The following is a 26,652-nucleotide window of genomic DNA, read 5'->3' as shown; positions in this document are numbered from 1 at the left end:
CCCAGTGCAAAGCTCGGGGGCCGGGCAGGACAGTCCTACGGTCCAGATGTGGCCCACAGGCCACAGTTTGCCCACCTCTGGTCTAGTGAAACTGTGTGGGAAGTATGACCCTAACCAGCAAAGCGCAGGCTGTAGAAGCTCAGGGTTAGTGCATCTACAGTGTAAATGGGAGCCCCAGCACAAACCAAGAAACCAATAAAACTCACCTGGACTAACTGAATTTATGTTGCTAATACCATGCTGCAAGGAGTATGACAAAGAAGCATAATTGAGCTCTACATTGATTGAATTCCTGATTATAAAGATAATGATTGCACATATAGAGTATTGTTCCAATTACTTTATTTGTAAAGTGCCACAGATGTACAAGAAGACTCTCTAGAAGAGGTAAAATCTGATGAACAAATAACTGGATCCCTACCCTCAAAAGTTTAGTAGATGAGATACAAGCAAATGCCCACTCTGTATTAATACAAAATGGGGAACGATATCTATACCAGAAGGGTTCATGGAATCAGTACATTTTCAGGAGTTTTTGGAAGGAAATGGGTGCACATTACTTGGGAAACTGTTCCAGGCACCTGGCATGGGATGACATAAAATGAGTCAGAACTTAATATGAATCACCACAGAGTGTAGCCACCTATGAAGTGGAACACAGCAGCTGTATGAACAGCACAACTATGCTATACAGTGAGTTATTGTAGTAAAGGAAAAATACTATATCCAACTGCAACCACAGGGAATTTAGGGAGGCAAAATGGAATTACCTGAAATGGAATTCAGCCATTACAGGCTAATACCTGGACTTCTGCAAAAAGTGCTGTGACATCTCTAATGGCCATCAGTGATCAAGGCAGAAGTGCATCTCAGAAGTGTGTCTTCTATGGAGATCCTAAAAAGACATCCCAGGCTTTGTTTCACATTTAAAGATGGGGCAATAGCTGGTTGGATAAATGCCTAGAATGTTGCCAGTACAATACAGAAAGCAAAAGAGGAAGAATGGTGGCACTTCCGCACATTAACCAGCATAATCTGGGATGACTGGCAGCACTCATAATAATAAGAATGCAATTAAATCTCCTCATGTCAACCTCCTTACTCAGTGCCTCTCTTCATCATGGCCAGGCTGGAATGATAAGACTTTTTCAGTGAGGTTAAATAAAAAGGCTTCTCCTTCCAGGGCCAGGAAGTCAGGAGAGTGGAATTTGCAGGGCAGAATCCCTTGCAGAGATCATGGAGGATTTCATCAACTAGCTGAGAAAAGAAACTGATCCAGAGATTTTTGTCCAGGCCCTGAATTGAGCGAATCTGATAAGCGCAGTAAACGCTGGTGAAGAGAAGCTGATCAAACTCTACTAGACTCAGAGGGGCATCTGCCTGTGAAAGATGTTTCAGTTGCTCCTTGATCCCTTCTGATGTCTTGGGAACCTGGTGCTGGAAGATCTGGAGAAATCGCTTTGCTGGGCGCAGAGAGGCCAGTTCCTCATCCTGCAGCCTGATTGTCTTGTTAGCCTCAATCTCCAGTCCTTCCCAGAGCAACTGAAAGAGAAGGGCACTATGAGAGCAGGAAGTCTAGGGCCAACCACTGTCCCGCAATTGAGGGTCCCCTGCAGGGATTATGAAGAGATCTGCCACCCCTAGCAAATCCAGGATTGTATAAAGGAGGTCGGGGAGGGGGATGTGTGGGGTATGCAGTACAATAGGCAAAGATGATTGCTAAAGGTAAAACCATGGACATTTGAACAAACAAATTATATTTTGTTTTCAGGCTCCTGCATGTCTGTCTCCCACCCTATCCTTGACCTCCCCAACCAGTTCCTCTCATCTGCCCTGTTCTTCCTTTCTGATCCCATAGTTCCCCTGCCTCCTATGGTGCTCTTCTCTTGCCTCCCCTCCCCACATTCCCCTATACCCAACAACATCTCTGTCCAGCCTGTACATGTCTGACTCCTTCTTGGTCTCTCTTCCAGGCTTCTACATTAACCTCTTTATCCCCCTCCCTCACTCCTCACTTCATTTGCTCCTCATAGCAGCCTGCCTGATCATATTACCCAAGGATAGCCTGGCTTCCAAACCATTCAAAATAATGGGAGAGGGTGGCTAATTTTATTATGAGGGGAGAAGGGAAATCACAGAGAAGTTATTGCTAGGATCCTGAGCAGCTTAAAACCAGCCCCCAGAATCATGAGTCAGGGTAGTATCACAAGGGCTGGCCATGCTTTAGCCCCATCTGACATCTTTGGGCAGCAACTCCTCTTACCTCCCTCTGAGGGCCAGCTCTCCTCCCTCCTTCCCTAACTTGCTCCCTGAAGTTCCCTGTTTCTGTCTCTTGCAGGGCACTTCTCTGTGTTCGACAGGGGCAAAGACCATTTTTTTCATATGGGGGAGCCAGAGAGAAAAAAACACTGTGACAGTTGAATATTGCTTTCATGAGTTTTGTAGCGACTAAATTTGTCCACTGTTAATAAGCTTCTGTTCCAAATTCAGCGTTGCCTTTGTTAATGTAATCCCTACATTTGGGGGTGGGAGATGGCTGCCTCTCCTCAAACCTCCAGTTGTCTACATCCCTGTTCCATGTGTCCTCCTCCTCCCCCACTTTGTATCTGGCCTTTCCCCTCAGCTTCGGGGAAGCCAGGCAGCATCTGCTGCTTTCTCCTACGTCGGGCGCAGCAGGCACCCAGCTGTTAGCCCCTGGATGTTCTTTCTGTTGTAGCTGTGTCCTCTCTCCCCGGGCAGAGTTCACATCTCCCTGCCTGTCCCCCGTCCTCGGGAGCAGAACAGCAGGGCAGGGCGCATCACGCGGGCCTGGGCGCCTGCCGGCTCTCCGGCAGAGAGGAACAGGCAGCACAGGGCCAAGCACCCTGATCCAAGCTACGTCCTCGCTGCGGGCGCGGGGTAGGGTGACCAGACGTCCCGGTAAAATCAGGACTGTCCCGAGTTTTAGGTCTTCGTCCCGCGTCCCGACCGATGCACAGTCGGGGCACCATTTGTCCCGATATCGCGGCTTTGGCCGCTCCGGCGTGTTTTGTTTTGCTTCGCCAACTCCGGCCGCTTTTTTTTTTTTTTTTTTTTTTTTTGCGCTTCCCCCCATGTGTCCCGTTATTTTCTCTGTTGAATCTGGTCACCCTGGGGGAGAGGGGGGGATCCTCGCGATCTGAGCTGCCCAGTGCCCCGAGTCCCGGTGGGAGTCTGCACTTCGCTACAGCGGTGCCCGGCGCAGGCCAGCCCCGAGGTTGGTGACCGCCCTTTGGGACAATCGTCGCTGGAAATACAGTGCAGCTCGCGGCAGCTCTGAGCGCCCTCGCGCTCCCTGCGCGCTGCCCAGGCCCAAGCTCTACCCAGCGGCCGCCCGCCCGCGGCGCGTTTATTCATCCAGCCACCATCAGCAGGATCAGCCCAAAGGCGCCACCTTGTGGGACGTGTTGTGACGACAAGCAGCTTTGCTTTTGTGTACACCTTATGAGATAGGCAAGGAAGGGGAGGTAACGGCTTTTATTGGACCAACTTCTTCTGGGGAGAGGGGCCCGAAGAAAACTCTGTGTGAATTAAAAGATATTAGCTCCCCCTTCCCCCCCCCTTGTCTCTATAATATCCTGGGACCAACTCTGGTTCCTGCAACCCTGGGTATCCCCTATTGTCCCATCAAGAAGTTCAAGGACTGGGCTGACCAGGAAGCCAGAACTCTCAGGTAAGTCTACCCCTTAACCCTGGCACCAAGCTGGCTACCTTCTGTCCTTGCTCAGGGGGCTTCTTCCTATCTGCTTTCTCGCAGTTCATTTGAATAAGCACTGCTACTGCAGAATGACCTGTCCCATTCACTTATCACCCCCCTAAACATGTCATAATTAAACCTTCCTTCCTCAGAGCATAAGCCAACCAGTAACTACAGGGGTTAAGGAAAGTTATTCCATAATTATCCGTTGTGGGGTTTCCTCTGAAGCATTTGGTGCTGGCTACCAACAGAGACAGGGTGCTGGACTAGTTGGACCTCACTCGTCTCGTTCAATATGGCAGTGACTTTGCCGAGATGTACACTAAGGCATCTTCCAGAGCAGTGGCTCTCAAACTTTTGTACTGGTGACCCCTTTCACAGAGCAAGCCGCTGAGTGCGACCCTCCCTTATAAATTAAACACACTTTTTTATATATTTAACACCATTATAAATGCTGAAGGCAAAGCAGGATTTGGGGTGGAGGTTGACAGCTCGCAACCTCCCATGTAATGACCCTGCAACCCCCTGAGGGGTCCTGACCCCCAGTTTGAGAACCCCTGTTCTAGAGTCTCCTGAAATAGAAAAGCAATGAGAACTAGCGGAACATTTGGGTGTTTAAAGCTGGACTGGGCAGAGTCTCCCGCCAGGAGCTCACACACTCTCATCCTTTCCCACAAGCCCCACAGCATAACCCAAATAACCTCTAGCATGACGTTGGCATCCTCCAGATTGTTATGAAACACATTCACATCAGCATGGTCCTCGGTGTGAAGCTGCCCATCTGGAAAACATTAAAGAGCCACAGAGCTTCAGAGAGCAACAGCTTAGCGCACCCTTCCTATTGAGTCTCAGTAACCATGTCTGTCTGTCTATCTTTGATATTTCTGAGGTGCCTATGCCTGTGGTATTTAAAGGTATAAATATACAGCAGCTGTATATTTATACAGGTGTAATTCTCAGCATGTGTAGACATACAGCTGATAGCTCTCCTGGAGCTAGTGCTTAAAAATAGCAGCATGGCTGCAGCAGCTCAGGCTAGCCATCCCTGATACTGCCAGAGCCACACAGCTACTTTTAGACACTAGCTTGAACAAAGCTAGCATGTTTATGTCTACCCCCCCCCCCCGGGAATTACACCTCCCAGCTGCTGTGTAGATGTACCTTAAGTGCCAAATAGTCTAACCGTTGGATTTGGGGGAGCAGAATTGGGGTTTTATCAGGGAGATAAAGCAAGTTCAAGAAAGGAAAAGGAAGGTTTCAGGACATTGACCCCTTCCTTACTCCTAGCCAGTATCATTCTGGACCTGCGATGTTAGCAAGCAAAAGTATCTGCTTTGGTAAGCCTGTGGGAAACAAATCCCAGCATGGAGGGTTATCTGTCCCATTTGGTCTGAGAAAGATTCTGAATTGATCTCCTTCCATGACTGTTTTGTAGCATCAGCCTCCAGGAATTCATATTGTGCAGTGAAATGATTAACCATTAGGAGACCAGCTAATTCCTGGATGGATGTCACCTGGGGATTTAAGCTGAGGGAGGTTAATGCTGCATCAGGGAGGGAGAGTTTCTGACCACTGGAAGGTAGCACTAAACTAGGATTCTGAGACACAGCCCTCCCTCTTCTCTTGGCCTGTGTGTTAATGTATACTAACTCCCCTTCTACCAGTTCCAGACTCCTTCAGGCCAGGGAGGAGGAAGCAGGATCACATTGGGTGGGCCAGGATTAGGAGACAACCAGCATGGAACACAGAATTTCTGTGTGCAGAAAAGCAGTGCTGGCAGCAGGAGATAGGGAATGGGAGGCTGGCTGTCTTTTTGGGCGGGGAGGGAATCTTCTGGTTCTCATGTGAGGAGAAAGGAGGCAGAGCTGATGTTGGGTAAACTAGTCATAAGTACTCAGCATATCTTTCTGTGGGATCTGAAGTGTTAAAATTAGCAGGTGCACATAACAAACAGAAATGTGATTTAATCTTTTAGTTGTATGGTGCTGCTATCAAAACCAGCTTCCAACTTTCCATTCTGGAGGAAAGCTCCCCCTGGGGATGGTAGGAGCTGTTCAGAGATGGATACTGCTTTCCCTTCTGCCTGAGGAAAGGTTCATTTCTCTGCACAGCTGCAGGCTGCCTGATCAAAGCCAGATGTGCTTTCAGAATGTTAGCTGGGATTTGAGCTGCTGTTTCCGTCTCCTCGGTGCACATTCCAGCAAGGCTTGTAGCTCAGGTAAAGATACTGCACCCTCTAAGAGCTGCTTTTCTAGACTTCTAGTGGCTACTTGATTCCCATTTCACCTTCTGCCTATTCTGATCACAGCTAAATGCACAGATCTCTATAGTTGGGGACATCCAGCCAACTGCAGGGTTTCAATGAACCAACAGAATAACCCCCTAATCACTCTTACTAATATTTTAAAAATACATTCCAGTGTCAGTGTAGAAGGTAGAGTAAAACATACATAAATAAAACATAACAAGAAATGTATGAAAATAATTGGCCCAATGTTCTTCAGAAATAGAAGCTCTTCTCACAAGAAGAAAAGGAGTACTTGTGGCACCTTAGAGACTAACCAATTTATTTGAGCATGAGCTTTCGTGAGCTACAGCTCACTTCATCGGATGCATACTGTGGAAACTTCTCACAAGGTTTCCCTCACAGTCTTTTCTAATCAACAGCCTTGTAAAGGCACCTGGAAAAACTTTCTTCAGCAGGGGCTGAAGGAGTCTGTCCTTCTGCCTCCAAGAGTTATGGCAGGTCAGCCTCACACTAACTGGCAGTGGGTCTCTCACCCGGGGACAGCTGGGTATTTCATAGGAAACAATTCAGCAGGTGACCCTCTGATTTTGAAAGATGTAGTGTCAACAAAGACTGTAAGGGCATAAAAGGCATTTGGGGGGACAAATAAGTAGTATAAATAAATAGTAGAGCACTCTCAAACTTCTCTGGAGACAAACTCTGCCATCCCTCTTCCCTCAGTCAGAATAGAGTCCAACATGGAGCACAATTCATTTGCTCTCTCACAGAAAGTTGTCAGGACAGCCAGCCCACCGGCCTATTTGGGGAATTAGGTAAAATCCAGCACCAGTGGAACTGCCCAAACACATTTGTTTTGCAGAGCAGCCTCCTCCCTTGCAGGTGCACCTCCTACCTGTCTGCCTCCAGGATCCAGCAAACACATAGAAGACCAGTGCTGTCCACAGCCAGGCTCTGAGCTGCGGCTGGAGCAGGAGTGCCATGGCAGATAAGGGTCCCCACCTGTTCTGTAGATAAATGTCTTGGGTGAAGAGAGAGCTGTTTACTGTGGCTTCTCTCCTCCCTTTGTCTGATCACAGCAGCCTCTGCTGGAATGGATCCTCCCTTCTCCCTCTCCCTGACTCCAGTCCTGGGAAGGGCCTGCTGTTGAATTCTCTGTTCCCAAAGGGTATTTTCCATTGCAATCTAGAAACTTTAAGACTTTGTTGTTTAGTTTTTGGCAAAATTCTTAAAGCCTCTTTTCCAAATTCTGATTTTTTCCCACCTAAGTATTTTAATGGGAAGTTTCTAATTCCAAGGGATTTTCCATTTAAACACATGACAAACTGGAGTTTAATCTAATTTCACTGTAGAGTGTAGATACCCTCCCCCCAGATGTTTCTCCTAAGCTCCTTGGCTTTCTTTTAAATTTTCCACTTACTGAGTTTGGAATTTCAAAAACAATCTTGAAATGTCACAGCAGGATGGGGCTGGCAGCCTGTATAGGCTCCACAGCAGGACAACAGCATCCAAGATATACAGGCTGACAAAGGAAAGGTCATTCTTTCAACTGTAGAAACCTCCCTGGAGGGAAAGTTTAGTACAATGATCTGTCAGACAACAAAGACAAAAGCCAATCAGCCTTCAGGTTTCAGAGTAACAGCCATGTTAGTCTGTATTTGCAAAAAGAAAAGGAGTACTTAGAATCATAGAATATCAGGGTTGGAAGGGACCCCTGAAGGTCATCTAGTCCAACCCCCTGCTCGAAGCAGGACCAATTCCCAGTTAAATCATCCCAGCCAGGGCTTTGTCAAGCCTGACCTTAAAAACCTCTAAGGAAGGAGATTCTACCACCTCCCTAGGTAACACATTCCAGTGTTTCACCACCCTCTTAGTGAAAAAGTTTTTCCTAATATCCAATCTAAACCTCCCCCGCTGCAACTTGAGACCATTACTCCTCGTTCTGTCATCTGCTACCATTGAGAACAGTCTAGAGCCATCCTCTTTGGAACCCCCTTTCAGGTAGTTGAAAGCAGCTATCAAATCCCCCCTCATTCTTCTCTTCTGCAGGCTAAACAATCCCAGCTCCCTCAGCCTCTCCTCATAAGTCATGTGTTCTAGACCCCTAATCATTTTTGTTGCCCTTCGCTGGACTCTCTCCAATTTATCCACATCCTTCTTGTAGTGTGGGGCCCAAAACTGGACACAGTACTCCAGATGAGGCCTCACCAATGTTGAATAGAGGGGAACGATCACGTCCCTCGATCTGCTCGCTATGCCCCTACTTATACTTGTGGCACCTTAGAGACTAACCAATTTATTTGAGCATGAGCTTTCGTGAGCTACAGCTCACTTCATCGGATACATACCGTGGAAACTGCAGCAGACATTATATACACACAGAGATCATGAAACAATACCTCCTCCCACCCCACTGTCCTGCTGGTAATAGCTTATCTAAAGTGATCATCAAGTTGGGCCATTTCCAGCACAAATCCAGGTTTTCTCACCCCCCCCCCCAACACTAACTTACTCTCCTGCTGGTAATAGCCCATCCAAAGTGACAACTCTCTTCACAATGTGTATGATAATCAAGGTGGGCCATTTCCTGCACAAATCCAGGTTCTCTCACCCCCTCACTCCCCTCCAAAAACCACACACACAAACTCACTCTCCTGCTGGTAATAGCTTATCCAAAGTGACCACTCTCCCTACAATATGCATGATAATCAAGGTGGGCCATTTCCAGCACAAATCCAAGTTTTCTCACCCCACCCCCACCGCCATACACACACAAATTCACTCTCCTGCTGGTAATAGCTCATCCAAAGTGACCACTCTCCCTACAATATGCATGATAATCAAGGTGGGCCATTTCCAGCACAAATCCAAGTTTTCTCACCCCACCCCCACCGCCATACACACACAAATTCACTCTCCTGCTGGTAATAGCTCATCCAAAGTGACCACTCTCCCTACAATGTGCATGGTAATCAAGGTGAGCCATTTCCAGCACAAATCCAGGCTCTCTCACCCTCCCCCCCGCTTTTCCCGGGGACACACACACACACACACAAACTCACTCTCCTGCTGGCAATAGCTCATCCAAACTTACCACTCTCCAAGTTTAACCAGAACGTCTGGGGGGGGGGGGTAGGAAAAAACAAGGGGAAATAGGCTACCTTGCATAATGACTTAGCCACTCCCAGTCTCTATTTAAGCCTAAATTAATAGTATCCAATTTGCAAATGAATTCTAATTCAGCAGTTTCTCGCTGGAGTCTGGATTTGAAGTTTTTTTGTTTTAAGATAGCGACCTTCATGTCTGTGATTGCGTGACCAGAGAGATTGAAGTGTTCTCCGACTGGTTTATGAATGTTATAATTCTTGACATCTGATTTGTGTCCATTTATTCTTTTACGTAGAGACTGTCCAGTTTGACCAATGTAAATGGCAGAGGGGCATTGCTGGCACATGATGGCATATATCACATTGGTGGATGTGCAGGTGAACGAGCCTCTGATAGTGTGGCTGATGTTATTAGGCCCTGTGATGGTGTCCCCTGAATAGATATGTGGGCACAGTAGGCAACGGGCTTTGTTGCAAGGATAAGTTCCTGGGTTAGTGGTTCTGTTGTGTGGTCTGTGGTTGTTGGTGAGTATTTGCTTCAGGTTGCGGGGCTGTCTGTAGGCAAGGACTGGCCTGTCTCCCAAGATTTGTGAGAGTGTTGGGTCATCCTTCAGGATAGGTTGTAGATCCTTGATGATGCGTTGGAGGGGTTTTAGTTGGGGGCTGAAGGTGACGGCTAGTGGCGTTCTGTTATTTTCTTTGTTAGGCCTGTCCTGTAGTAGGTGACTTCTGGGAACTCTTCTGGCTCTATCAATCTGTTTCTTCACTTCCGCAGGTGGGTATTGTAGTTGTAAGAAAGCTTGACAGAGATCTTGTAGGTGTTTGTCTCTGTCTGAGGGGTTGGAGCAGTTTCCACGGTATGCATCCGAAGAAGTGAGCTGTAGCTCACGAAAGCTCATGCTCAAATAAATTGGTTAATCAGCCTTCAGTTAACTCACTGTCCACTTGTGTGATTGACTTCTTCATCTCAATAAACAATACCAGCCTTGAGTTTTGTAGTTATATATACACAAAATCCCACCTAGATCACTCCCCAGCTATTACCAGGTCTCTACCCCTGTGCACCCCTGACAGCCTCTTTCCTCATTTACAATCCCACTCATGCTAAGGCTCTGTGACCTCTGGAAAAAAACAAACAAACCTAGGTTAGGAAGACAGGAGGTAGAACTGAAGTATACACCTTTTTAGCAGGAGGACAGAAGATTCCACTCTGATGTATATGCTGCCACCAGAATCAGTTAGACTATTGTACTGAGGCTCAGAGCTAATGCTCTGGCTGGTGGTTTGGGTCTGAGCATGTAGCACAGGGCCTTATGCAGCTGCATGGGCCTAGGGCTGCCACTGGCAGTTAATATGGTTGCATTAGCTACAAAGGAGATACCACCCAATGGAAGAGGTATTTGTGATCCACAGAAAGTCCAGTGGCTTAGGAATAGGGAGGCTCTGAATCTCTCTCCTAAGGGAAACTGTTTTTGCCTATAGTTTGGCTAGAAAAGGAGGCTGTATTTTTACAATAGCCCTGGATTTCTGAAGTCAGGCTACTCTTCCTCACTTGCTTCAGATCCAGTTACTCCTTGTTAAACCCTTTAATCTAGGATGGGATCTCTCAACCATTTTTGGAGAGTGAACATTGTAGTAGAGATTGTCTTGAGCACACCTCCCCTTCTCCCCTTTGCCATTACATCCTCTGCTTGCAATAACTACAGCAGTTGCTGGCATACAAAATTAGTGTTAGGAAAATATTTAGGTGATTTTAATGCAATTTAGCACTGGGGTGGAAGTTGGCAGTATGTGATCAGGCAGTTACCTGTGGAGCACCAGCAAATTCTCCACGTATCGGTTTGAGAACCACTGCCGCAGGAGGGTATTTAGTTATAATTTATATTTTTTTCTTTGTTGATTTTAAGGCAGAAACTCAGGTAAAGCTATCAGCATTCTCTGGCTGCTCCTCTTCTGTGCATCTGTAAGTAGATCAGATCACTGCACTGGGCCTTGCTCTGCTAATTCATGCTAGCATTTGTCAGGGTCAGTAGCAATCCCAAAGCATTTCAAACAGCTGCTGTGAGGAAAGTTGGTCTGTTCCTCCAGTGGGATCTACCAGTCCCTACCAGTCAGGGCTCTGAAGACACCTGAGCATGGACAACTTTGGGTTCATGCTCTCCATTGGAGGAAAAAAATGTACATTTCCCACAGAACTTGAAATATTTCAAGGCAATGCAAATCCATCTCTCATTGGTCCAGCCAACATTAGGTCATGACTCCTCTCCCTTATTGTTACATACTACCCCTTCCAGCTCCACCAGCACTTTAGTCACTAGTCTGAGCAGCACTAAGTGAGGCCTTGTAGTCTCCAAGGATAGCATGGATGAGTGAGTAGGCTGCAGCTACAGGCATGGTTTTACACTGTTATAAAGCCCCAGCTTTCTCTCACCAGAAAGAATTTGGCCCCAGTCATAACCCTAGTTTCCTCAGTAAATACTCTGGATAAGATTAAACTCGATAAGTTTATGGAGGAGATGGTATGATGGGATAACATGATTCTGGTAATTAATTGATCTTTAAATATTCATGGTAAATAGGCCCAATGGCCTGTGATGGGATGTTAGATGAGGTGGGATCTGAGTTACTACAGAAAATTCTTTCCTGGGTATCTGGCTGGTGAATCTTGCCCATATGCTCAGAGTTTAGCTGATCGCCATATTTGGTGTCAGGAAGGAATCTTCCTCCAGGGCAGATTGGAAGAGGCCCTGGAGATTTTTCGCCTTCCCCTGTAGCATGGGTTACTTGCCGGAGGATTCTCTGCTCCTTGAAGTCTTTAAACCACGATTTGAGGACTTGAATAGCTCAGACATAGGTGAGAGGTTTTTCGCAGGACCGGGTGGGTGAGATTCTGTGGCCTGTGTTGTACAGGACTCAATAATGGTCCCTTCTGACCTTAGTATCTATGAATCTGTGGGTAGCCAAAAGCTTGTCCTTAAGCCAAGTGCTGTGCTCTGACTCCATTAGGACAGCGGTTTGGACTCTACCACCACTTCCTTTAGCAGTCCTAGCATTGTGTCTTAGCTTGGCAGGGCCCTGCACTTCTTGCCCATCTCACTCAAGTTCCCCACTCACGCAAGAGTTTTCCTTCTGTTTCAGTGACCATCCCTCATTTTTCTGGCTTATCACAGTCACATTATCAAAAGGCTACATGTACTATGGTTCATGGTACTATGCCCCAAGCAACTTTGTGGGGTTGCAGCAGGGAGCATGCTTTATGAAGTTCTATCTGCAATAATGGATAAACTGCCAAAACTACTATTTCTAGCACAATACATGCTGTCCCATAGCTTTCTATATTCCCACCAAACAACAGCACCAGGTCATGTTTTATAGGTCATGTTTCTAGCAGTGGCCACAAGAATATTTTCTACCTAATCACCTCAGATGATGGGATGTGTAGGCTTAAAGCAAAGCTGGGAATTGTATAAAACCTAGAAGGCCTGTTGACTGCTCTGACTACTGCTTCCCTCTCAAGAAAAACCATAACTTTTCATGACTATACTGAAGACAACTGTCCTTCACTAGACAAGGCAGCTCTAAGTCAAGTCCCAAACACAAGGAGTTGCAGCAGCCTAAAGAAAGCCAAAACAAAACCAATGCTCACGAGCATACAGTAGGGAAGAAAGCATATCTTCCATTGTTCCAATGGATAATTATCAAGACCATTAAAAATTTTCACCTTGTTTCCAGTCTAAATTTGTCTAGCTTCAACTTCCAACTGTTAAATTGAAGGGCTCATTATCATATTTTGATCCTCACATAGGTACCTATAGACTGTAATTAAGTTACCCTTTAACCTCTTTCTTAAGCTAAACAGATTGAGCTCGAGTCTGTCACCATAAGGCATGTTTTCTAATCCTTTAATCATTGTCATGGCTCTTCTTTGATCTCTCTCCAATTTATCAATATCATTCTTGAACTGTGGACAACAGAACTGGACAGAGTATTCCAGCAGCAGTTCACCCAGTGCCAAATAAAGAGCTAATATAGCCTTCCTACTCAATATTCCCCTCCTTACACATTCAAGAATTGCATTATTTTTCCAGTCATTGCTTCCCAGGATAGAGTCCCCCAACCTATAAGAAAGGAACAAAGAACGTAAGCCAAGGTGTAGAACTTCACATTAATATTATGAGTTTTAAAACACAGTAGTTTGCTTGTGCCCAATTTACCACATGATCCAGATCACTCTGTAGCAGTGATCTATTCTCTTCATTATTTACCACTTCCCCCAATCTGTGGGTCATCTGCAAACTGTCAGTGATGATTTTATATTTTCTTCCAGGACATTGATAAAAATGTTAAACAGCATAGGCCCAAGAACTGAGCTTGGCAGGACCCCACTAGAAACTCACTCGCTTGATAAATCCCTATTTGTAATTGCTTGTTGAGACCTGTCAATTAGCTGGTTTTCAATCCATTTAACATATCAACAGGTTATGTTCTTGCCACATCAGTTAATTAAATAGAAAGAGGACATTTGAGTTCTGCATTATCTGCTCCCCTTTTCCTTTCTATGCTCTAGTCCCCGCCCTAGTTCTTCCTCATAGCAGTCCCACACAGTTTATGATTTTTTTTTCCTGTAAGTGATTTTACATTTTACAGTTAATGAAAGACAAACAATCCCAGGTGCTGTTCAGCCAATTAGAAACCTGTATTTTCCATTCACGAGTTCACAGACAAGGGTCTCATGTCAGGTTTTATTCATATAAATATGAAGGTAGAACAGGAAGGTCAGTGCCACACAGGAAGTTCCCAGCATCCTCTTGGTCCTGCTGCTATTTTGCATCTCCTTTCTTGTCTCCTGCTTCTAGTTTCAGGGTCTCTGGAGCTGTGCGATAGGCAGGAAACGTCTCCCAGGGACTGTTCAGATCGAATTTGCGGAACTCCTGAGCCAGCTCCACAGGCTCTGCCACCACCCGTTTCACCTCATCATCATACCGCACCTGCAACGGGGCAAAAACCAGCTGGTCACCATGGCTTGTTCCCAGCCACTGAGCAGCTTCTTCTGTTAGCCAAATAAAACTGCTCACTCCAGTTTTTAGTTCAAAGCTCATGAGAGCTCAGGACACATGGCATAAGGAGAATCAGGCAAGGTGCAGGTGTGTACCATCCAGCTCTGTCACACACATCAAGCCTGATCCCTTGCTATTCCAGTCCTGATTTCCCAACCTCAGTTCTGCAGATGTCCTTTCCTACAGCACCTTCTGCTATTCCAGTTCTGTTCCACCTCTCAAAACAAAGTTAATGCACCTAATCCTGACCTGCAGTCCCTTTTCTAGTCCCCAGATTCAATTGTGCAAAAATACTAAGCTTTGTGATGCAGTCACTTGGAACGAGGTGGAGACCAAACAAACTCATTTCATTTGTGTTTTAATCTAGATAAAAATCTAGGTTAGAGGAATGGAATGTGTGAAGAAAACTGAGGCAGCTAAACGTGATGGCTTTGTTGCTTTGCCATTAGATTTGAAACACCTTGACTCCCTGGAAACAGAGGTTCCAGAAAGATCAGCTCAATCATTAAACCCTCTGAGGGAGTTAAACTTAGTCTTCAGCCATTCCGTGGGAATGAGTTCGATGTTTTGGATGGAGCATTAAAAGTAGACAGTCCTGTCTTCTTTGCCATGAAAGCAAAATTTCTTGCTACTCTTGTGTAAGAGGAAAGGTTTACCCTGTGTCTCTGGCCCCAAATTCCCCTATTATGCAGGGTGTGGTGTGTTGGCTAAATTCTAGGGGGGATATACACAGTGCCTGAAAGGGACTGAGAAAATTGAAATGATTATTAAGGAAACACTTCAGAGTTCCATAACAGCCATGGCCCAACTCTGAAGCATAGATGGCTTTCTGAATGCAGAGTGAACCAGAATTCTTCATACCTCTACATATCCGGAGAGTGGAAAGTCCTTCCGAAATGGGTGGCCCTCAAACCCATAGTCTGTTAGAATTCGCCTCAGGTCAGGGTGGTTGGCAAAGAAGACTCCATACATGTCCCAAACCTAAAAGAAAGGAAACCAAACAAGCCACACATCACCCCATCCTAGAAAAGCCCCTCAGTGTACCTCAGAAGCTTAAAACTTCCACACCTCATCTAAGAGGGACCAACCCAACAAAGAAAACCTCTTCCCAAAGAGGCCTGCGCAGCCTCCTTTTTCTTTCTCACCCTAAAAAGAAGCCACCCCCGGCGTATACTGTACTAACAATGTGTAGGCTGGATGCCTGGACAGTGCAGTGGCTGGGCAGTTGATCGGGGGTACTGCTCATAGATTCTAATGTCAGAAAGCACCACTGAGATCATCTAGTCTGACCTCCTGTATAAAATTATGGGTTTTAAGGAGGCTTGGCAGAATTCAATTATTTATTTGCAATTTAGACAGATAATACTGATGTTTATTTTAAGCATTTCCCCCCTCAATTTAAGTTTCCACAGTTGTGCAAATTATGGGTTTTAAGAAGCATTTTTCCAATTTTGAATCTATTTAAATGTTCACAGCTGTGGGAAGTTATAGGGGGGACAATTATTTAATGACAGTAGACATTGAGATTCAAAAAGTTAAAGCTTTACCACTGTTAAAACACAAACTGTCAACATCACGTGTCAAAAGAAAGTCAATATCCTAAAATCAACCTGTAGCTTACAAGCAGTATTTTTCTTACTTTGTCTGTCAAATTCTATCATCATCATCGGAAATATTTTTTTCCACCAGTTTGGCAAAAATCGACATTTCCAACATTTACTGATAAAAATCTAATCCTTCCAAGTTTATGTACAACACAGGCCTTAGAACTTTCCCAAAATAATTCCATTTGAATTTGAGCTTATATTTAAAAAAAGTAAATCCAACCTTGATTTAAAAATTGTCAGACAAATTCAGACAGGAAATAAGATGCAAAATTTTAACACCAAAGGTCATTAACCATTGGAATAACCACCATCCTCACTACTCAACCTGTGGCCCAATTAGCACAGAGCTGCGGCCCATGTGACATCCTCAGGGCAATACAGGTAGTATTGGATGCGGCTCACGTAACATATTATGGGTCACATGTGTGATCCACAATGGTAAATAGGTTGAGAACTACTGTCCTAGAGGATAACAACCTTATAAGGAATAGCCAGCATAGATTTGTCAAGAACATGCCAAACCAACCTAATTTCCCTCTTTGACAGGGTTACTCGCATAATGGATGGTGGGAAGTAGCAGATGTGATATATCTTGATTTTAAGAAGGCTTTTGACACAGTCCCACATGACATTCTCATAAGCAAACTAGGGAAATATGGCCTAGATTAAATTACTATGAGGTGGGTGCACAACCTGGCTGAAAGATTGTACTCAAAGAATATTGTCAATGGTTTGCTTTCCAACTGGGAGGATATATCTACTGGTGTCCCATACTATTCAATATTTTCATTAATGACTTGATAATGGAGTGGAGAGTATGCTTGTAACATTTGTAGATGACACCAAGCTAGAAAGATTGCGAGTACTTTGGAGGACAGAATTCGAATTCAAAATGACCTTGACAAAATTGAGAATTGGTCTGAATTCAACAAGATGAGATTAAATAAAGAAATGCATAGGACTTCACTTGGGAAGGAAAAATATCAAACGCACAACTATCAAGTGGGGACTAACTGGCTAGACAGTAGTACTGCTGAAAAGTATCTGAGGTTATAGTGAATCACAAATTGAATGAGTCAACAGTGTGATGCAGTTGCAAAAAAAAAAAAAGCTAATATAATTCAGGGGTGTATTAACAGGTGTCTCGTGCATAAGACATGGGAGGTAATTTTTCTGCTGTACTCAGCACTGGTGAGGGCTCAGCTGAAGTTGTGTGTCCAATTCTGGGCTTCACACTTGAGGAAAGATGTGGACAAATTACAGAGAGTCCAGAAGAGAGCAGCAAAAATGATAAAAGGTTTAGAAAACCTGACTTATGGGGAAAGGTTAAAAAACTGGGCATGTTTAGTCATCAGAAAAGGAGACAGAGGGGGACCTGATAATCTTCAAATAAGTTCCGGGCAAGAAGAGGATGGTGATCAATTGTTCTCCATGTCCACTGAAGGGAGTACAAGGAGTAATTGGCTTAATCTGCAACAAGGGACATTTTAGGTTAGATATTTGGAAAACTTTCTAACTATAAGGGAAGTTAAGCACTGGAACAGGCTACCAAGGAAGGTTGTGGAATTCCCATCTATGCAGGTATTTAAGAACACTTTGGACAAACACCTGTCACGGATGGTCTAGGTTTACTTGATCCTGCCTCAGCACGGGGCTGGACTTGAGCTCTCAAGATCCCTTCCAATCCTACGTGTCTGATTCTAAATTGTTCCAATGGTTAATGATCCTCACTGTTAAAAAAAATCTACATCTTATTTCCAGTCTGAATTTGTCCAACTTCAACTTCCAGTCATTGGATCTTGTTATACCTTTGCTCAAAGCCCTCAGAAGAACGTCAAGTGCCTCTTCTCCCATTCCCAAGGGCAACACCACTCCCTCCTACACAGTTCCCAGAGGAATAGGGTTTCACTCAAACATGGTCTCCTCCAACCCCCACATGGATCCTGTTCCCAAACACAAAGCCCTTGGGAAAGCACACTGGAGCTCACCTCTCTTTCATACCAGTTTGCTGCCTGGTGCACTGACACTACTGAATCGACAGGTGTCAGCTCATCTGTGTACGTCTTCACCCGGATCCGAGAATTGAAGCGCAGAGACAGGAGATTATAAACAATCTAAAGGGAATTGAGAAAAAGCAACCAATTTGTGTCCTAGCTCACATATAAACTGTCTCCCGGAATGACTTGAGATTTTTATAGTGAAATACCGGCTGAAGGGGCACGGGCAAGGAAGAAGAGAGGTTTTCAGATGAGTTTTCCAGTGAGACCATGATAGCACTTCATACCTATGGAACAAGGGTAGCCACTCCATAGTTAAAGTTCAAGCTAACTTTCCTATTATTAGCCTAATTTATGAAAAAAGGAAAGAAAAAACCCCACCATCTCTAATTTCCCCAGAAACAAACCAATTCTCCTGAAACTTAACTGGCCACATTTAGTGTTACTGTCTATACCGTGGATTAATATTTTACATTGTCCAAAGCATGTGAAAAGTAATAAGAGTTTAACTTGACCAGTTTATAAAATGAGCAGAAATCGGAGACAAACTACTATTACAACTTGGATGCATTTACACTAAAAACTGATCAGGGAGGTGCAAAGCTTTTGGCAAGGTCACCAATTGTTTTAGACTAAGATATTGCTAGAATGACAGGAAGTGCCAGCGTAGAACCCTAGATATGTTTTGATTGGTTAATTCTGATGGGATGAGGATGTCATCCCTTTCTAGGCATTGCATTATTAAGGCATCACTTGGCTACTAGCTTAACCTTACAGGAAGGAATCATAGAATCATAGAATATCAGGGTTGGAAGGGACCCCAGAAGGTCATCTAGTCCAACCCCCTGCTCGAAGCAGGACCAATTCCCAGTTAAATCATCCCAGCCAGGGCTTTGTCAAGCCTGACCTTAAAAACCTCTAAGGAAGGAGATTCTACCACCTCCCTAGGTAACGCATTCCAGTGTTTCACCACCCTCTTAGTGAAAAAGTTTTTCCTAATATCCAATCTAAACCTCCCCCACTGCAACTTGAGACCATTATTCCTCATTCTGTCATCTGCTACCATTGAGAACAGTCTAGAGCCATCCTCTTTGGAACCCCCTTTCAGGTAGTTGAAAGCAGCTATCAAATCCCCCCTCATTCTTCTCTTCTGCAGGCTAAACAATCCCAGCTCCCTCAGCCTCTCCTCATAACTCATGTGTTCCAGTCCCCTAATCATTTTTGTTGCCCTTTGCTGGACTCTCTCCAATTTATCCACATCCTTCTTGAAGTGTGGGGCCCAAAACTGGACACAGTACTCCAGATGAGGCCTCACCAATGTCGAATAGAGGGGAACGATCACGTCCCTCGATCTGCTCGCTATGCCCCTACTTATACATCCCAAAATGCCATTGACCTTCTTGGCAACAAGGGCACACTGCTGACTCATATCCAGCTTCTCGTCCACTGTCACCCCTAGGTCCTTTTCTGCAGAACTGCTGCCTAGCCATTCGGTCCCTAGTCTGTAGCTGTGCATTGGGTTCTTCCGTCCTAAGTGCAGGACCCTGCACTTATCCTTATTGAACCTCATCAGATTCCTTTTGGCCCAATCTTCCAATTGGTCTAGGTCCTTCTGTATCCTATCCCTCTCCTCCAGCGTATCTACCACTCCTCCCAGTTTAGTATCATCCGCAAATTTGCTGAGAGTGCAAAAGATGATTTTGCATTAGAAAGATGCATTAGGAAGATGCATTACTGTGTGCCAACCAGTCTTGCCAGTATGGTCACATACTAGGAACCAGGAATCTACCATCCCACTGATTAGCCTTCATTGGCCACCATCCTGAAAGATGTCCTGACCAGAATGGGCAAGGAGAAGCAACCAGGTGACATCTCCATGTCCATAAGGTTAGCTAAATCCTGAACAATACCTGAAGCGTGAAACTTAGGTACTGCTATTCCCTCCCTTGTATGTAAGTTTCCTTCCCTGTTCATCCCTCTCCCTCGTATTCTCTTCTATATAGGTCCATATACCACACATCACTGAAGTATCTGAGTGCTTTCCAGTACTGCATTAAGCAATGTAACTACAGAGCTGTTATGTGTGAGTTACTCTCTCATCCTCTCCCCACAGCGAGAAGCATGTGCAGTGGTGTGTCTTGTTTTGGTAGCTTTGCTTGTTTGAATGTACCTATTCTTATGTATTTACATTAGAAAAGGCAAGGTAAAAAATGCGCTTGGCACTTGTAGTGGAAAGTCGTGAGGTTTATGAGGGCTGTTAGTTCTTGGGGGAGTTCATGCCAGTCTTGGACCGCCCCGCAGAGAAAGTTCAGTCTCCTGCACAGGTGAGCCTTATTCTTACTGTTGAGAGTTCCACTGTGCCATAAGAGCATAGTTGTCAACCACAGTCTTTACCCTGGAGCTTTAGGTGGTCTTTTAGCTCTTCTGGGCGCAGGTCATGGAGCACTTTGAAGATAAGGACTGAGACATTGCACCTGGTTCAAAATTCTAAGGGAAGCCAGTGTAGAGGGCAGAAGACTGGTTTGATATGCTCAGAGTAGGCTGTGTTGCTGAGGAGACGTGCTGCAATGTTCTGTACTATCCAGAATTTCCTAAGGCCGAAGCCTTCATGCCTGGGTGTACTGCAGTAGTCCAGTGAAGAGGTGTCAAAGGTACAAATAACCAAGGCCAGGTCTTCATCCACCAGGATGGGATGCAGTCTCCAGGCCAACTGAAGATGGTAGAAAGCAATATTCACAGGTGATGCCATTTGAAACCTCAGTGTCAACGATGAATCCAAGGTTACTTCTAGACTACGGACTGAATTGACCAATTGTGGGTGTTTGCCTTCAACCATATGAGGCTGCCTTGTGGCTGCAAACTCTTCAAAATCATTTTCTTTGCCCACTAGCATCACCTCTGTCTTGCTTAGGTTCAACTTCAGCCAGCTTTTCTTTTACCACTCCCCCTACCTCTCTCTTTTTGCCTAACAGACCAGCTTAACCAAGACACGTCCATCCTTACACCACTGCTGAGAGTCTGTGGCCAAAAAGGCAAACAAAACCAATGCCTTAACACTGGTAAAAGTCTTCCAGGTCTCAGAGGAGGTACAAGTGAAAGAGAGAAGCTGTGCCTTCTTGTCTTTTGTGTGTGTGTGAGCATCTGTGTTTTGAAACAACTGAAAAGCTACTGTGTGGGATTTCAAGAGCACCTAAGGGAGTTAGGTGCCAATTCCCATTGAAAGTCAGTGGGAATTAGATGCCTAAATCCACTAGGTGATTTTGAATATCCCACCTACCATTTATAACTAATTATTTCCTACAGTTTATAAAAAGCTATTAATACAAGAAAGTCACTTCAAATAAAAATTATTATTAAAAAGAAAGTTGATAAATTAAGTTTCAAATGCTTTAACTTTCTTATGTGGTTAAGAAGAGATTTAAAAATATATTTCATGTTGGTTATATGCAATAGGAGTTTAGTGTTTATATAGAAAGGGTTTTCACTGGTGTAATTAGATCAACTTTAAATAGATTTAGCTACCCTGTTGCAAATTTTTTGAACATAAACCAAGCCTAAAGAAAGGGTAATACTGTTTTTAGGAGTTTGATACCAATAAAACAGTTTCAGCCCAAATTCTTAGTTTTTTGTTTTAGAATACACCTTTCATCTGATATAGAAACCCCATGAGGTAAAAGAGAGAGATGTTGTACCAGACTGTGTAAACTGCAAAAGAGAAACTGCCAGATTCTATGGCGGGACAGAGGCTAGTACTAGAAAAGTGTGTGTGAGAGAGTGAGATCAGGCATAAGAAGTTAGGTGAAGCAAGGCCATGGAGGATTTTAAAACAAAGAAGGCACCTTCAGCATAGATGTAGATGCAGCTAGGTAGGAGCAGAGCCGAGACATGAAACTGTAAACATTTTGGGGTTGGGACTCTCTCTTTGTTATGTATGTGTATGCTGCTTAGCACAATGGTGCCTCAAATCCTGTTTGGGGCTTCTGGGTGCTACTTCACAACCAGTGCTAAATAACTAGAGAAGTCTGCCTACCTACAGAGGCCACCCAGGAGAATGGAGCTGTTCAGAGTTGAAGGCTGCAATGAGGGCAAGGAAGATGAAGCAGAAGGAGCGGACATCGTCAGAAAGAAGGTGGTTGGTGAATACATGGAGAAGAAAGTTTTGTGAGTCATGGTCAAAGTAAATCAGTGGCTTCAGATCCAAAGAGTAGTATTACTCCTGGGGAAATTCTGCGCCAAAAAATTAGAAGTTCTGCAAAATTCTGCATATTTTGTCAAAACAACACAATATAATCACACCAGTTTCAATTATTTTGGATCATTTATTTCAAAATACCTGTCGGCGAGTATGTCTGTAACAATACAGACAAAAAAAGTTTCCCCTAGGAGTAGAGAGTTAAAGAAACCTCTGCAAGAGTCCAGTTGTTGTTTCTCTGTAATGCTTTTGTCAGGTGCCTCGGTCTAGGGTCTCACATACCAGCTGGGCACATCTGGGGGGAAAACTTTGCCCTTTCAGTCTTAGACATCCACACCCCCAAACCCCTCCAGAACCCAGCTGGGGGCACCCCCCAGCCCAGACACCAGCTGATGGGCACACCACAGCCAGACATCCAAACCCCCTACCCCCCAGAGCCCAGGAATCCAGAGAGAAACAGCCTGTTGCTGGGTCCAGCGTGCTGGAAACTGCAGCAGCCCAGAACCCTCCAGCTCTCTCCCCCCGAACAGAGTCCTGTATTTGGGAGCTGGAGCTCTGCTGGGTCCAGTGGCCCCTAATGGTGGCCAGCAGCTCTGCAGCACTAATTCTACGGGGAAAAATGAATTCCTGCATTGGGCAGTGGCCTCAGGGTCACTATTTAACTGGGTGTGTTAATAATATGTCAGTGATACAACTGATTCTATGCTCAGTGGGTTAAGCAAAACCTGAAGTTCTCAGAGCAGATAAGCATAACTGTCACAGAATGCAAATGACCATTCAATGCATGGCCAGAGCTGTAAATAACTGCTTATCTTAGTATTCAACACCATCATCTTCTATAATTCTTTGCAGATCTGTACCTTCAAGGAATAGTTCCTACCTCAAAACGATATTGTCGAGTTGGGACATCAATAGCAGTCAAATCAGCCAGGGATTTAAATTGGGCATTGGTGTGATCTCGAAGAAAAGTCAGAATTGGAACAACCCCATCAGGATGGATAAATATCTCCAATTCATTGAAACAGGTCACCTGTGGAAAGGACAGAAAGCAAATTTGTATAGAAGCTGAAGGGACTGAGCAGTGCATTGAATAAAGCAGGATACTCAGATCAGGAGGGTTTGGGGCCACATGATCAGGTATATCACATCAGACCAAGGAACTCAACAGCAGAAATGTTTTTTAGCCAGCTCTATCGCTCTCTTCCACCCAGAGCCCTGTACATCTGCAGATATCCACAGACCATGTTTGTGGACTGGATGCGGATATGAATTTTGTATCCACGCAGGGCTCTACCAGCCAGCTCCTCACTACACATACCCCAAGCTAGAATGATTTGATTGGTAATACCTACCTGGACTTGCTGGATATACTTGGGCAGAATTTCAGCCACATACTCTCCAAAAGCACATAGCTGGTTCTGGGCCACTTCATCCTTTGGTCGAACAGTAGCTGGAAAGAACAACAGACTTCTCAGGGCTATTAAATGGTAAGCCATAGAAAGAGGAGCAGTAACTCCCAGCCCCACACTAGCTCAGCATGACTCTAGTCAGCTTGGCCATAGGTCTGTCCCCCAGCAGGGAGCAGCTAGGTAGGAGGAGACAAGCCATGACTGTAAAGATCAACTTAATGAGAGGGAGGCACCTCACAACGTGGTGAACTAAATGGCTATCTACCAACACCAGGAGGAACATGGATAGAGTCTAATGTTCAAGATGCATAGCATATTTAGGAAACAGACTTTGGTAAGTGGGCAAATCTACTCCAGTGCCCAGCCATCAGGTGTCAGACAACAGAGCATCCTGTCACCATGAATATGAAACTGCTTGCATCACACTGGGCGGAATCAAAAGTGGTGTAGAAAGTACGGGGATGTTATAATTCAGTAAAAGGAATAAAGTGAGAGAAGTTTAGACTGAACATCAGCAAACATTTCCTGATTTCCTAAATCCTAAAGGGATTTAACAGACTGATTCCTGATAAGAGGAAAGCAGTTTCTCCAGCACATAATGTCTTAGTTTTACAAGGACAGTGCCCATTTTCCATATAACGTTCTAGCAGCTCAGCAATTTCTTTCACAACACCTGAAGTGTCCTTGTTTTTTCATTCTGTCTGGTTTATTTTTTTTGTTGTTCAAGATTTACTGAAACACAGAATTAGATCTGTGGTGATCACCAGAAACAGTCTAATGGAAAGAATATTCACTCCAAATGCTGTACATTACACTGAAGAGAGAAATTTCATGAGTGTAGACACCAAAACTGTTCTTTTGCTCAAAATGCTTGTTAACATTTATTCAGTATTTTATGATAAATCAATTCAGAAGACAAAGCTACCGAAGTTAAAAATCCTCTTCCTCTCTGAGAAATATGCAAGTGTTATGGTGGAGTCAGAAGCTGGCAGTTGCAGCACCAGCACACTTAGGGAAAAAAAGCACATACATTTTCTTTTATATATCTAAATGTCACTGCAAAAACGTTCTGGGTTGATTTTGAAAATATGGTCACCTTACTGAGTTATTCTAAATGAGACCCACTTTACAGACTCCAGGAGTTGGTGAAATACTAATAAACTCAGACTTACGATGGGTCTCTGTTGTGGAGCTCCCTTCAAAACGAGCTTGTTGCAACAGCACTGCCGGGCGTGCAGCAGCTACAAAGAGAGAGCACAGATGAAACTGTATCACATACTCCATTTCTCCTCTAAGGAGGAATGCCTTCTTTCCTCCTCTCCAGAGACCAGGAGACTTCCTCATGTTGTCCCATCCTGACGAGGTGAGCTTCATTTTAACATATGGGAATTAAGTCTGACCTTCCCTTGCCCCCCCTCCCCCCAAAAAACAATAATCATATAGTGTAGTGAAAATACCCCCAAAAGAAATCCTGAATGTGCAGTCCAGCAGACAAGTGCTACTCACACACACAAATTCTACCAAGGAGGCCTATTCCCTCCACTAAGTACTATGCAGAAACAAAGGCTATGGTGATACCTTTTCCATACGAAGCAATAAACCCTCCTCTCCTAAACCAGAAATCTGATTAATCACACTTTAGGAGTGGAGGATGTATCACTCAATTTCCTACAGCAATATCTAAACCATATGCCCAACTATTGTACTTAGAAGTGAACAGTGCTCGATATACTAGAGCAAACAGTAACACAGTGATATCCTGCCTAACAGAAAGAACAGATCAAATATAACACGGATCTTGGAGATCCCTTCTTTCTCTCTTGATGTTTATATCACATTCATCACCACGTTATTCAAGCCTTCTCCCAAAAGCGCTAATTCAGCAGATATCTTACTGCACGTGAACAGGCAGAGTCTTACTAATCCTGTATCGGAGGGGTAGCCATGTTTGTCTGGATCTGTAAAAGCGGCAAAGAGTCCTGTGGCACCTTCTAGACTAACAGACATATTGGAAAAAAGAAAAGGAGGACTTGTGGCACCTTAGAGGCTAACAAATTTACTTGAGCATAAGCTTTCATAAGCTACAGCTCACTTCATCGGATGCATTCAGTGGAAAATACAGTGGGAAGATTTATATACACATACAGAACATGAAATAATGGGTGTTACCATATACACTGTAACAAGAGAGTGATCGCTTAGGATGAGCTATTACCAGCGGGGAGGGAGGAGAGGGGGGAACCTTTTGTAGCAATAATCAAGGTGGGCCATTTCCAGCAGTTGACAAGAACATGTGAGGGGGGGAATAGTTTTACTTTGTGTAATGACCCATCCACTCCCAGTCTTTATTCAAGCCTAAGTTAATTGAATCCAGTTTGCAAATTAATTCCAATTCAGCAGTCTCTCACTGGAGTCTGTTTTTGAAGTTTTTGTGTTGAAGAATTGCCACTTTTAGGTCTGTAATCAAGTGACCAAAGCAATTGAAGTGTTCTCCGAGTGGTTTTTGAATGTTAGAATTCTTGATGTCTGATTTGTGTCCATTTATTCTTTTACGTAGAGACTGTCCGGTTTGACCAATGTACATGGCAGAGGAGCATTGCTGGCACACGATGGCATATATCACATTGGTAGATGTGCAGGTGAAAGAGCCTCCGATAGCGTGACTGACGTGATTAGGCCCTATGATGGTGTCTCAAGATTTCGTGGGTGAATACATGCATGCATCCAACGAAGTGGGTATTCACCCACGAAAGCTTATGCTCCAATATGTCTGTTAGTCTATAAGGTGCCACAGGACTCTTTGCCGCTTTTACTAAGCCTGGACTCACCAACAGAAGCGAGGCCCAGAGACACCAGGGAGACGCGGGGGGCCAGTGAGACACAGAAGACATTTGCCATTCAGCTGCACAGAAGTAAAATCTTTCCCCGAAGGCGGCACGAGGCGACCCAGCGAGGCAGAGGAGAAGTGGGCAGGAAGACAGCCTCTGCCACCGAATCACTCTCGGCACGGCTGGAAGGGGACACGGTGACTCCTGCCCCAGCCAAAGGGGGCTGCACACAGGCCGGCCCTACCGAGGGGCTCCTCGCTTAGGCAACCCGACTCACGTGGGGCCGGGGTCACGGGGGCCCCGACTCTCTCCCCACCAGCCCCATTGCCTCACCTCTAAGGCCAGCCCGGGCCAGACCCAGCGCTGCTGCTAACATCCTGCCCCGGGCAGCGAGCCGGGGACACGGACAGACAAGGGCACAGACCGGAAACGGAAGGCGCCTCCACGCTTAAATTCCCCAGACCGGAAGTAGAATGTGCCACAGCCGTCAGTTTA

At 44.9% G+C, this 26,652-nt stretch overlaps 2 protein-coding genes across 4 annotated transcripts; both read right to left on the bottom strand.

The window, feature by feature from the left end:
• Window positions 1-362: 362 nt before the first annotated feature.
• On the bottom strand, window positions 363-7,065 carry FAM180B (family with sequence similarity 180 member B). Its single transcript, XM_084631181.1, has 3 exons — window positions 6,856-7,065; window positions 4,417-4,496; window positions 363-1,542 (listed from the first exon to the last, which is right to left on the bottom strand). The coding sequence occupies exons 1-3, from the start codon at window positions 6,941-6,943 to the stop codon at window positions 1,099-1,101; spliced, it is 612 nt and encodes a 203-aa protein (XP_084487307.1). The 5' UTR covers window positions 6,944-7,065; the 3' UTR covers window positions 363-1,098.
• Window positions 7,066-13,795: 6,730 nt separating this feature from the next.
• NDUFS3 (NADH:ubiquinone oxidoreductase core subunit S3) lies at window positions 13,796-26,649 on the bottom strand. Of its 3 annotated transcripts, none has more exons than XM_084631177.1 (7): window positions 26,491-26,649; window positions 24,502-24,570; window positions 23,273-23,370; window positions 22,801-22,950; window positions 17,720-17,845; window positions 14,986-15,105; window positions 13,796-14,055 (listed from the first exon to the last, which is right to left on the bottom strand). In XM_084631177.1, the coding sequence occupies exons 1-7, from the start codon at window positions 26,531-26,533 to the stop codon at window positions 13,888-13,890; spliced, it is 774 nt and encodes a 257-aa protein (XP_084487303.1). In that variant the 5' UTR covers window positions 26,534-26,649; the 3' UTR covers window positions 13,796-13,887. The 3 variants fall into 3 exon arrangements, with proteins under 3 accessions (XP_084487303.1, XP_084487302.1, XP_084487304.1); XM_084631176.1 differs by lacking the exon at window positions 26,491-26,649 and adding an exon at window positions 26,158-26,422; XM_084631178.1 differs by lacking the exons at window positions 17,720-17,845; window positions 26,491-26,649 and adding an exon at window positions 26,158-26,443.
• Between the last annotated feature and the right edge of the window lie 3 nt (window positions 26,650-26,652).

Source organism: Lepidochelys olivacea, assembly GCF_965140295.1.
Source record: "Lepidochelys olivacea isolate rLepOli2 genome assembly, chromosome: 6".
Taxonomy (NCBI): domain Eukaryota; kingdom Metazoa; phylum Chordata; order Testudines; family Cheloniidae; genus Lepidochelys; species Lepidochelys olivacea.
This window is presented reverse-complemented; position numbering and strand designations above follow the sequence as displayed.